Source organism: Varanus komodoensis, unplaced genomic scaffold (assembly GCF_004798865.1).
Source record: "Varanus komodoensis strain SLA01 unplaced genomic scaffold, ASM479886v1 scaffold1, whole genome shotgun sequence".
Classification (NCBI taxonomy): domain Eukaryota; kingdom Metazoa; phylum Chordata; class Lepidosauria; order Squamata; family Varanidae; genus Varanus; species Varanus komodoensis.
The window spans coordinates 34,167,581-34,180,250 of NW_025335268.1; the positions used below are offsets into that span (position 1 = coordinate 34,167,581).

General features: G+C 43.1%; 1 protein-coding gene across 1 annotated transcript in view; it reads right to left on the reverse strand.

The window, feature by feature from the left end:
* The window catches only part of LOC123026771 (cation-independent mannose-6-phosphate receptor-like), a 70,279-nt gene that overhangs the window by 30,683 nt on the left and 26,926 nt on the right, over positions 1–12,670 (reverse strand). The window contains exons 17-23 of the mRNA XM_044437213.1: positions 12,421–12,597; positions 10,457–10,558; positions 9,287–9,388; positions 8,440–8,602; positions 5,115–5,282; positions 3,986–4,129; positions 1,826–2,004 (exon numbers count right to left, since the gene is read on the reverse strand). Of these exons, the coding sequence (XP_044293148.1) occupies positions 1,826–2,004; positions 3,986–4,129; positions 5,115–5,282; positions 8,440–8,602; positions 9,287–9,388; positions 10,457–10,558; positions 12,421–12,597 (1,035 nt within the window). The remainder of the gene's footprint in view (positions 1–1,825; positions 2,005–3,985; positions 4,130–5,114; positions 5,283–8,439; positions 8,603–9,286; positions 9,389–10,456; positions 10,559–12,420; positions 12,598–12,670) is intronic.

The following is a 12,670-nucleotide window of genomic DNA, read 5'->3' on the forward strand; positions in this document are numbered from 1 at the left end:
CCAAGGACGAAATACTGGCAAAAAAGAGTATTAAGTACCTATGCAGGTTTAGCAATAAGATGAGTAAGCCAGGGTAGTCAACTCTTCTCTCTTTTCTCATTGTAAACAAGTATAAATGAGTGGCTACAAATATAAACAGATAACTATAAATTCCCCTTCTCCTAGTAAACAACTTTGTGTTTGAAGTTAAAGAAACCAATAAAAACAATAAAGAAAAGTTATGACAGTAGAAAGCCAGTTATGTAGGATATCTCCCGACTGGGAGATTAGGCATCAACGTGTTAAATGCTGCTCAATGGGAGCAAGTGTAAAGAGAGACACATTGGGGCACAAAGCCCAGTTTCATATATAGGCTTATGGGATGCAAGCTAGTGGTGACTGGCCAAGAAAGGGATCTTGGGGTTGCAGAGGACAATGTGGTCAACGTGTCAACTCACTGTGCAGCTACTTGTGAAAAAGGCAAACCATATTTTAGGGATGGTTAGCAAAGGAACTGAAAATAAGATTATCTTTATACTATTCTATGATACAACTGCACTTGGAATATGGTGCGCGGTTCAGATCATCACACGAAAAAGGAGTGGGAGTTGTTGGGAAAGGGCAACTAAAAGGATGAAAGGTGTGGAGCAACTCCCCTAGAAGAAAGGGTTACAACATCTGGAATTGTTTAGCTTTAAAAAGGGGGGAGGGGGGATTTGATTAGGCTTATCATGGAGAATGTGGATAGGGAAACTTCTTCTCCCTTCTCTTATAATATTAGAATGTGGGTCATCGCATTAGGCTGATTGGCGAGATATTCAGAAGAGATAGAATAAGTGCTTCTTCACACTGCCTATAGTTAAACTATGGATTTAAACTTCTACAAGTTATTGACAGTCACCAATTGCATGGTATCAAAAATGGGAATTGGACAATTCATGGAGGAAAAAGCTATCAATGGCTATTAGTCCTGGCTATATACTACCTCCAATATCAGAAGCAGCATGCTTATGTGTACAAGTTGCTAGGAAATATGATAACTATTTTATGAATTCAGAGAGATCCTTCTGAAATGCCTCACAATCCCCTTTTGTTCTAGCTACCCCTAATAATCCGGTGCCTTGTCCATTTCACTAATCACCCCTGACTCATGTCCTGCTTGTGGGTTTCTCACGGCAACTGGTGGGATTCACTGAGTGAACTGAATGCTAGACTTGATGGACCTTTGGTTTGATCCAGCAGGGCTCCTTCTGCCTTCTTAAAGGAGCATGCAAAGCTAATCTAGCTAGCTTGACACTTTGCTATCACTTAACAGAGGATAAAATGACATCATCACCTCTTAATTTTCTTACTCTCTTAGGTGGCAGATGGTGAGGTGGAGAATGGAGAAAAGCATCAAATATTGTGGCTACAGCATTCTTGTAATTTGCCACCATTTTGTTTCCCCACACAAGCAGCAAAGATTCTCAAGCAGGCATCTGAGTACCAAAAGATACAGCTTTATGTAGGTGGACTCAGTTCTTTCTATCTGTGGAAGGCTATTGTTTTTATTTTTCTATTTATTTAAAACATGTATATGCTGTCCTTTATGACAATATCTCAGGACATTCAAATTAGAAGGACCTGAACAGCGTATGCAAACACAACTCATCTCTCTCCATTAGGAGTACAGAATTCACAAGCTGTAAAGACCCAACAAGTTTGGCAACTTAGAGCAGTGCAGATGCGTCTGATTATAGGTTTGGATGACAACCCCTGAGTAAGTCTGCAGGGTTAGTACGGGTGGCGGAATTACTGTGTCCAGACATGCCAGCATGAGAATTCACTACATGCAACACATACTCACTGTCGTTTGATCACACAAGAAGATGATCCGTGTTGAGTACAGCCGGTTATTTTTGCACTTCTCCCCACTGGAGTACACAATGTAAAGGGACCCATCCGTGGCAGCCTGAGGACTCATATGAATCATACCAAGGCTCTGGCCCTTTTCAGCATATTTCACACAAGATCCTGTTATACCACCTGCAGCCAAAAGGAACATTGAAGCTCACATTGCCATTAAAACTTGCACTTGTTCCTTTAAAGAAGGAAGTCAAATAATTTAGAATGCTTTCCCCCATCCTAATGAAGTCAGCTTAGTCTGGCCTGAGCACCAATTTTGTTCACTACATGCAAGGTCAGTCGGAAAAGATACCTGTTTTAAAATTTGCCTATTTTAGTGGAAAATTACCATAAAAGCGTCACTTATTGTTGCAAACTACTTATTTTGGCCATAAAACAGGTTCACTCTATACTTTCAGAAGTCCAAAATGTATTTGTTACTGAGCATCAAATCAGATGCCATCATGTCTTCCTAGTAAAATATACATTCCAAATTGTTATCCTAGGAAGGCCTAAACAGGATAACAACTCCTTGGAAATGCAACTCTCATAGAATAATATAGTTGGAAGGGGCCATGAAGGCCATCGAGTCCAACCCCCTGCTGTTGTAGGACACCACTGTATGCCACCATTCCACTCAGATGGCTGTCCAGTCTCTTTCTGAATGTCTCTAGTGTGGGAGAGCCCACCACCTCCAGGCAGCTGATTCCAGTTGCACCCATCCCGAAAAGCTCTTAGGCATCCCATAACCACATACACTATGCAGCTCTAACTACACCACCCCTGTGCCCAATGTAAGGCTCAGAAACAGCTCAACTGAATTTCATCAGTGCATCACAGTCAGGTGGGCAGGGGTTGTTTTGGGAGTAATGAAAATTGCAGTCCACCTGGAAGGCACCACTTTCCCAGTCTTGGGAGGGCTGGCCTACCATCTTCATAACCCTGACTAACAAACTTGAGTAAATATTGCCTTATCAAAAGTGAACTCATGGTTGTGCAAATTTGAATCCCAAAAGCCATTCGGTCCTCGGCTGCTAGGCTCTGTAGTATGGAGGGCTGCACTGTGTTACAGGTCTCTGCAGCTGCACTTCAGTGGTGTGCAGTGCTGAAGTCCAAATGTGTGAGGCAAAAACAAAACAAAACAAAACAAAAAACAGGTTTTATCTTAACATTGTTACTGCCACCAACTAAGGAGAGACATTTGGTCCTTTTAAAAGTGGGGAAACTCCACAGAAACTAAGAAACCACCATAGAACTGGTGGTAGGGAAAGGATGTGGCGTTAAGGAAGTAGGAGTGGCCATCAGGAAAACCCTGCAGGGCCAGATTGGGAGCCCAAGAGTAGGGAAGTGTAAGAAATCCTTTTGGGGCTGGGATCCATTGGATTCTCTGGGCTCGGCTCCTTGGACTCCAGTCCACTTGGCAGCAGCCCGGAGTCCAGGTTCCTGGTAAGTGCTCCCAGAATTTCCTGGGCACTTCCTGAGAATCAAGCTCCATGAGCGGCACAAGCAGCGCTCCTCTTCCGCGCCTGCCACCACTGGCAAGCAGGCAGGGAACAAGGTTGGGCGCTGGGAATGGTGCCTGCATGCCTGCTTGCAGAGCCCCTCTTCTGCATCCTGCGAGCATCCATGGACTTCCTCTTAGCTCAGCTTACTTTGCAGGGCCAGGCTGTGTGTGAAAACAAGTCCACTGGATGCTAGAGGGACTGTTTCTGAAAGGGTTTGTCCCAATGCTACCTAAGTGTGCCAGGTTTGGCACCTGGGACAGAGATTCTGAACTCCTGCTGCAGCTTCTGGGTAGCACCCAGAAGGACCATGAGCTGCGACACTACAGCCAACTGTCCAAGGCCATCAAGAGTAGGCAGGCAGAGCCTACAGAGCCAGCAAGAATCATAGAGTTGTGGAGGAAAGAGGAGATAGCTTAGCCTTCCCCATCATGCTGTCCACCTAATGTTTTGGATTCTAGCAGCTCTCGCAACATTCCAGATCATTAACACTGCAGGATGAGGCTGGCAGGAATGCAAAGCGTCCGGAGGCCACCAGACTGGGGAAGCGCAATACAGCTTGTTGTACAGTACTATAGTTAGTTCCAGTTGCAAAAGTCAGATCAATTCAAAGAACTTACCAGGACACCCTGCTATTCTGGGAAGGGGTTTGCAAACATTCAGATAGAAAGTTCTTGTTTTTGCCTGTTCTGATGTATCCAAGGCAATCCAAGGCTCGGTCTCTCTGCTCAAGCCACTCAAATCATACTCATTGCCAGCAGAATCTGAAACATAATCAGGAATTGCAAACCAGTTGGTTAAACCCACCTTATCCAAGCAAAACTTTAGTTTGCAAGGGGTTGGTAAGCCAAGCCTGACTGGCTAAAACCAAAAATAATAGAAAATAGCATTATATTAAAACACAAAAGTGGTATAAAATAAAAAAATACATTCAGCTCGTATTATCATTAGTTTATTTGCTGAAGGGCCGCAATAAGAAAGGGGATCAACAAAAAACAGGTGCCTTTCCTTTCACAAGTGGGACTTTTCCACTAGCATCAGACCCCCACTGGATACAACTCAACAACCCTTATTTTAGTTAAATATTTCAGATGTAGTATTGTACCACTGCTTACTTTCCCTTTTAACTTTATTTAATTGTGGCTCTGTGTGGCCAATGGACTTGATCTAGATCAATATACAGAAATAAAGTTCCTGTACCCATGTTATATTAGGGAAAGGGATATATGGACTTCCAAACTCCAGAGTTGGAGAGAGACACTGATGTTATGCAAGTGTTTGTAAAATTTTTACCGCAGGAAGTCAACATTAACAATGTGACAGTAACATGCTCTGGCTTTTGTATTCTTTTTACCACATTTCAAAACGAATCCAAGCAAGCAACTATGATAACTGATACCAGCCACTGATACCAACTGATACCAACCATTCTAGTAGCTGAACTAGAAGTCTGCCTAACAAAAGCTTTTCAGGTTTCAACCAGGATTTAGCTGGGGCAAGGGAACAGTCGCATTCAAGTTTTTGGAGAAAAATGCAACAATGGCGGGAGGAGGGATGCTGAATTATTTTTCCCCCTACCCCAGACACTGCGTATACATTTTTGATAGGCCTCCTACACGCACAAAAACCCAGGAACAAATCACAACCCTTCTTGACTGGGCATGGGGAAAACGCTATCTGGGGAAAGTTTTACCATTGAAGCAGACTGAAATGACCTTTGCCGGGAATCCTCTACTTTTGTGTACTTACCAGTAACCTGGCAGGCAACTGGAGAAGGTGGGCAAGCTAAAGCTGTGTGAAACTCGAAGAAAGTGTAATTGATATTCTGTGCCAAATTCAGTTCTTCGTGCACAAATACAGGTTCTCCAGGATAGGACCCATTGCAGATAAAGGTGATCACAAAAACGTCACTGGTTCCTGAAGAGTGAGAAGAAAATGTGAATTCAAAGCCTCAACAGCACTTTACATTTTGTTCACGCTGCACACAGCGTGTGCCACTCCCGTATCCTTGTGATACTCATGCCCATTATGTATTAGATTTCTAAATTATACTGCCTACTAGGCTCCTAGGGTGACACTTCACATTAAAGCTTAAACCAAGAGTCATGGGAGAAAAGCCATGTGATAAAATAAGAACAGCAGTAAAGTTGAAGAGAAAAATATTAAAAGAACAGAAACACTTGATGTATGTGGAAAACAAAGTAAGGAAGGGACCAATCTCATCTTCTTCTGGAGGTAATGCTACAATTGGGGTGTTGCTACTTAAAAGGCCCTGTCTTGCATCCCCAACAACCTAGCTTCTAAGGGGTGGGACATTTAACAGGACCAGTGATGATGATGATCACAAATTACAGGCAAGCTCATATGGAAGGAGGCAGTCCTTCAGATATCCTGGCTCCAAGCCATTTAAGCTTTTGTAGGTCAAAAACAGCACACTGCACACAAAAAAAGCTGGAAGCTAGTGAGCTTGATCCAAGACTGGCATAATTTGATCTACTTGGGTATTCCCAAAAAGACAATTCTGACAAAAGTTCAGCTGTCACATTTTGTGTTATTGGTAGTTTCTGCAGTCTTTTTAAGGGCAGCCCCACATAGAGGCATTACAGTAATCTATACAAGAAATAATTAAGGCATGAATCACTGTGGCCAGATCTTCTTTTGCCACAAAAGGATGCAATTTACAAACCAAATAAAGTTGGGCAAAGGTACTCCTGCCACAACTAACACCTGACCTTCCAGGAGAAGCAGGAGATCCAAAAGCGCCCGAGAGTGCATACTTGATCTTTCAGAATGTGTGCAACCCCATCCACAACAGCTTGTCCCACCAGTCCCAGGTTAGGTTGTCTAATGTTCAGCAGGCCCTTTTGATTATTGGCAATGATTGTTCAATCATCTCAAACTCTTCAGTACATTCAGGCATTGATTTGGGGCCTCTACAGCCTCCTTGTTATCCATGGGGTTGCAATGGTTAAGACACAATGTCGCTAAACAACAGCAGCAGCAGCTTCCTTTGCATGAGTTAGAAAGGAAAGATAGAGCTGGCTTAATCAGCATACAGAAGTCAAAAACTCTGATCAGGGGGTCATGGGGAACTCTGCAGACCAGAGGCCAAGCAGCTGAACAAAAGACTCACACTCAGAGAACCATGATCACCATAAAATGGTGCCCCCAAGTCTCATACAGAGGGTATGCCACAGGAAAATACCTTGGCTGATGATACTGAATGTTGCTAAATGCTAGTAGAACCAACATGGATACAACTCCCTCCCCATTCTTGGAATAGGTCAACTACCAAGGCTGCTTCTGTCCCAGAACTAGGCCTGAACACGAACTGCAAAGGACCCACTATTCAGCTCACTGAGTAAAGTAGCTGCTATATAAAGTGCAAAATTTTAGGCCATGGGAAAGGAAGCATGAGAGCATCAAGACTCCAACAAAGTCCACAAGTAAACTCCAAGAGGTAACTCCAACAGTGATCGAGCTGGCAAACCAGTGCTGGTAAAGGACAGCATCACCTTCGATAAGCACCTATTACCTAGGTCAGATTTCTCTAATCTGAAGGGGAACACTTATGCCTTATAGATATCTGCTAGAAAAATACTTTGCGAAAGTACCCTTCTGAGAGCCATGCAAGGGCTACAATGTTGAATTTTATCAGAAGTCCAGTGTAACACTCCCTGGGCAAGCTAGGATAATTTGCTACCTTGCAGCCAAAGCTTCCCCAATCTGGTACCCTCCAAATGTTCTCAACCGCAACTTCCAACATCCATGCCCACTGGCCATTCTGACAGCAAGTGATGGGAAATCTAACACATCTGGACACAACTGGGCTGTTTTTCCCTGAACTACCAGGCAAGGATGGGAAGGATAAGACAAAAAGAAATTGGAATTGTTAGGAAGAGCAGGGTATACGTATGGATGCTGCTGGCGGAGGAGGAGGAGAAACCGTAAGCTAGCAGTTGTCAGAGTGCTGGGCTAGAAATCTGGAGACTGGGTTCCCGTTCCCACTCAGCCACGTTGCTGACTGGATGACTCTGGGCAATCACTAACTATCGGCCTTTCAGACTCGCCTAACTCACAGGGTTGTTGTAGTGACAGAAAAGGAGAATTACATAAACTGCTCTAGGTGTTTTATTTTGCAGGAAATAAGGTGCAATATAAACAATAAAATAAATGAATTAAAAAATCGTAACAAGAGCCAGATGCAATGCATCGACCTGAAAAAGCCTGTGGTTTATTGGATTGCAGTTAACAAGACCAACTTGGACACTTTGCACCAAAATCCTCCCAACCCAACTTTGTGGCATAAGTAAAACATATTCTATAACATGTCATACCTATTCATAACTTGATCTCCAGATTTTCCCTTGGTCTTTCAGCCCTGATTTTTTTCCTCTGGAGATTGGGGACCAAGGCGTGGGGAGAAGTGAAACTAAAATTCAGGGTACATGGGACAGTGGCCAACAAGCGGAATACCCCCTCCACCTTCTGCTTCCCTTACATGCTTTCTTGGATTATAGATAAACAGCTCATCATAATGTATGTTTCTATCAAGAAAGAACAAGACTGACAGATGGAGAATGCAGAGATCTATGTGGTGGGACAGAGTGCCACCCAAGCAAGTGCCAATCAGTGTGAAGTGGCAGTGAAGTTAGCAAAACAGTGAGCGGCAGATGCAAATTCCAACGTTCATGATGTGTACCTTGCAATGGCTGGCTCTGTTTGAATTAAATCCACGATGTGTTTAGAGTTTAAAAACAATACATCTGACCTTCTGACTTTATCTTTGGTTAAGTGTGCACAAGACAGCTTGTAGGATATCAGAATTATGGTATATGCCTTTTAAAAATTCAGAGAATGACATACTACAGTTACCAGCCTGCTAGGTTGCCCACACAGAAGAGGACTACTGCCCAATTAGCATCCAGAACTTATCCAGTTAATGGCCACATATTGTAGCTTAAAACTACAATGAGATGAGCAGAGGGACTGAACCTAGCCACCTGAAATGCTGCCAACTGACTCAGACACCAACAACAGGTACAAAGCAACCTTGGTTCCACAGCAACTGTACCTTTGTAAGTAAGAGACAGATATCCTTGTGTAGAGAGTGCAAGAGTTTTGTTCAGTTTCACCAAACGAATATGCTTTAGATCAATTGTTTCACAGCCACCAATCGAGTCATCAGGCGCGCTCTCCGCAGGTCTACAATCTGCTGCTGGTCCACAAATATTGATCTAAGAGATTTGACACATAATCAACAGACTTTAGCATATCCATCTACATTAGCTGCCTTGAGGACTGACAATATGCTGATAGGGAGGTGGGCGCAGCTTCCAAATCACACAGTAGCCCTATTTGTATTTCCATTTGCCCCATGATATGCACTGCTCAGTGCACTGAAAGAGCATTTTTTTCAAGCTCGTTCAACTACTCCAAAATAACACAGCATGTATATTTGAGTTTGCCACCAAATGTGGGATCTCCTGTTCCCACAGCAATGGCCTAAAAAGGCAGCAATGGCCTGCCTTCTACTGAATCAGACTATGGGTTCACCTGGCCCTGCACTGCCTTAACTCTGCTGGCCAGTGGCTCTCAGAGGTCGCAGGCACCTGTCTCTTTCCCAGCCCTACCTGGTGACACCAGGGAGTGAGACTGGGAGCTTTTGCAAGCCAAGCAGATGTTCTACCATTGCGCTGGGACATTTCCCAAGGCACATACTTTCATTAGCTGCCTATTTCCATGACTGAACCCCACCTGGACTTGTGATTTTCATCAGGGCTGAAGAAGCTTTTTGTGCTTCCCTTCTCACAAGGAGAAGGGAAGCTCACTGAAAGACTAACTTGCTGTATAAATGGATGCCAGAGGACACTAAGCTTAGGAACAGAAAGGTCTATGGCTGGGAAAAGAAAATGCCTTACCATATAACCCTTCCCAGCATGCATTACTGGGTATGCCTTTTTTGAAGCTAATGGTTCCAAATTATACACAAAGCCAGTATTGGGATCCTTTACAGAGCAGGTCTGTGGAGGGACAGAAAAACATGGCCTTTCGTTAAGAGAAGAGACACGGCAAACAAGGCACACACTCAAAATATCTGCAGCCTTGGAAATACATTGCTCATGGGAAGGATATTTTCTGTATCAGTTTGGGTGCCAACTGTTTTTATCTCATGTTGTGAGCCGCCCAGAGGTGCTGTGGCACAACTGGGCAGCATACAAATGTCTTAAACAAACAAACAAACAAAGTGTAAGCTACTCTCTAGTAAATCAAGCTAAAACGCCAACTGTAAGCTACACTCAAGTAAATCAAGCTAAAAATTAATAAAATACAGAGAAAGTGAGATGACTGGTTCCCAGAGATTAAGCCCTCAGTGCTGTTATCCAGGGACTCTGCTTTGCCAATCACATACAGATCTCCCTCCATCTGAGGGCTCAAGCCTACACCATGAAGATCTCATACTTTTCTCCACAACCACAGGTGGCCAGTGATGTTTTTGAAAAATGACATTTTCAAGCCTCCATCCTTCCAAGCAATTAAAACTGTAACCCCTTAAGGACATTTGGAAATAAATTTCTAGTCTTTCTCCAAAGTACGAAATAGGAGTGCTCGCAAAACAGCATCCCGTTGAAGTCTCCTTGCAAGAGGGTTTGATCAGCAAACTACATTCTTCAAAACTTCACACCGCTGCTTTGGCCACTTCCATGACCTGCCAGAGGACCTTCCCCCTTGGTGAGACTGATGTTTGGATTCTGGATGAGAACTGGCACTCTGCCAGGAACCTAAAGTTATAGGATCTTTGGTGAGGATAGGGGGCAATGGCATTGATGAGTACCTTGTGAGCTCCTCTCACATCTTTTTGCAAGTAACATCCAAGTTTCTTGTGCAAGTAAAGCCAAATGCTGACAAAAGATTCACTGAGGCACTTGCAAGACCCCAACCTTTTTTAGGTTGAATCTCAGGATGCTCACATGACCCTCATTTCAAGCAAACATGCAGAATGAAGAGACTGCAAGGCTGCATGCTGAGCTATGAATATAGCGTGTGGGTAAAGCCCACACATGTCTTGATGTATGTTTCCTGCCCTTCACCTCAGATTCTCCTTGTGTCGTCACGACCGGACAGGCAGCTTCAGTTTCCCACAGAAAGGTTGCAACACACTCTTTTATCTCTATGAATTTCGGGCTGCTAATCTGGAAATAGAAGAGATTCAGGACGTTAAGGGAAGGAAGACACACAAGACCTGAGCTTAACAAGCAGCTTAAGAGCATTTGCTGAGTTTGCTGCAATCTTGGTTTCACAGTTTGAAAGGGCAGAATTTTAGCTGCTGGTGCAGTACTTTGAAGGAGAAGACTACCTTTGACAGCTTATGAAATATTGAGGTTTCTGGTGAAACAAAACTGTTGCTATTACATGGCATTCCTATATCAAAATGTTGAAAATAAACTAATCTGAATACTGTGTCCCATATTTTGGACATTAAAAGGGTTAGCAGACAGCTGAACAAGGTAAATTAGCAAGCTGACAATACTTGGTGATTAGGTCACCAAGACTAGTTTCAAGTATGCAAAATGTGTCACACAATCCTGCCAGATTTCATATGATGATATATCTAAAAATGATCACATCTAATTAAGCATCCCTTTAGGTTGCTATTGTATATGGCAAGCATGCAGAACTACAGGCCCAGAGGCCAATTCCAGTCCCCTGGGATCCTTCAGAAAGTCCTGTTTCCTTGGCCAGACCCCATTTTCTCCAAAGCAAGTGACTGGGTCTTGTAGTTTTCTTCCTGTTCTAAAAGGATTAGTTACTGGTAATAAGAGCTCTAAACTAAAACAATCCAGTCATTTCACCCTGCCCACCACTGGAATGTGGCTTTTGAGATTTTGTCAGCCTTCTGGCTGAAAGGCATTCTACACATGCAATATGTTTGCAGGGATGGTACCTATTTGCTTCAACTAAAGCCAGTTCAGCTGAAAGATCGAGTCTTGGGACTGCAAGATAAAGCCTTAGGGCAAATTTTCCAGCATCTTTTCAATTGTCCTCAAACACACAAACCAACCAGCCATCACCATGTTTTTTCAGAAACCTGGCACCCTGAAGGGCCTTCAGTGGTCTCCATTTAGAATATTACTCCCATGGTTGATCCTGTTTTGTCTGCTCTGCCCGCTCATGGTAGTAACATTTAATTAATCCTACTTTAAAAGCCTATTAAAATCTTATTTTAATACTGATCTATCAATATATATAATTGGTAGATTATATACCAATTATATTCTACATTTGCTACAATTTATCTTGCTACATTTCATCTTGAATAACTATTCAAACTATACCAGTGGGATTTGGAGGAAGGGAAGATGGAAAGAACTGCTACTTTGTTTTACTGTGCTTGGCTTTAAGAGAGGGTCATAACCAAGTAGCATATGACCAACTAAAAGGCTCTAGGTACATGGGTCAGTGAAACTGACTGGTGCCCAGTGCTCTCCCACCCAATTTTTTAGGAACCCACATCCAACTTTGTTCCAAAACAACATGGGAAACATTGTCAATACACACTTATTTTGACCACACACCTCCATTCCTTTGACTGCTGAGATAGTAAACATGGTATCACCAACAGGGCCAATCTGATCAAGGACTCTCCATGGCTTACCCTCAGAACACATTTTAAGGTGAGGTTCTTTTTTGTTTCCTTAAGAGTTGCACTATTTAAAAATGTGTATTATTGTCAAAATGTGATAATTATTCTTAAAATGTTTCCACTTTTTCCTCAAATTAAGCGTGACTAAAACTAGATTGCCAACACCCTGCCCAACACTAGGCTGGCATGTTCCCATGAAAGAAGAGACTCTACCCTGTATGTCATACAGCCTTAAATTACCCTTAGATCACCAGCACATGAAAATCATTCAGGTCCAAGTCACCTGCCAAGAGGGGCTCAAAGTACTCAGATATTTATCCCCCCAATACTCTCTGCTCTTACATATGCACTGTCAAATTAGAAAACACTCCAACCATAGTGTGACATGACGGAGGTTCACTGGAAACTTACAAGATTCCCCTTGGAGCAGACAAGATGGATGAGACTTGAGAAAGGCCCGGTCGTGCCATTAGCCCTGGTGCACACAGAGCCATCGGTGTAGTTTAGGAGGAGTCTACCATGTCCTTCAATAATGGGGCCTCTGCTGGCTATGCCCAGGTTACTGTTGGAAATTCTGAAGGGGTCCTTCTGAAATTTAATAAAGAAAGCCATCATGCATTAAAGATCAAATACATTAATTTTAAGCAATGGTTGAGAAATT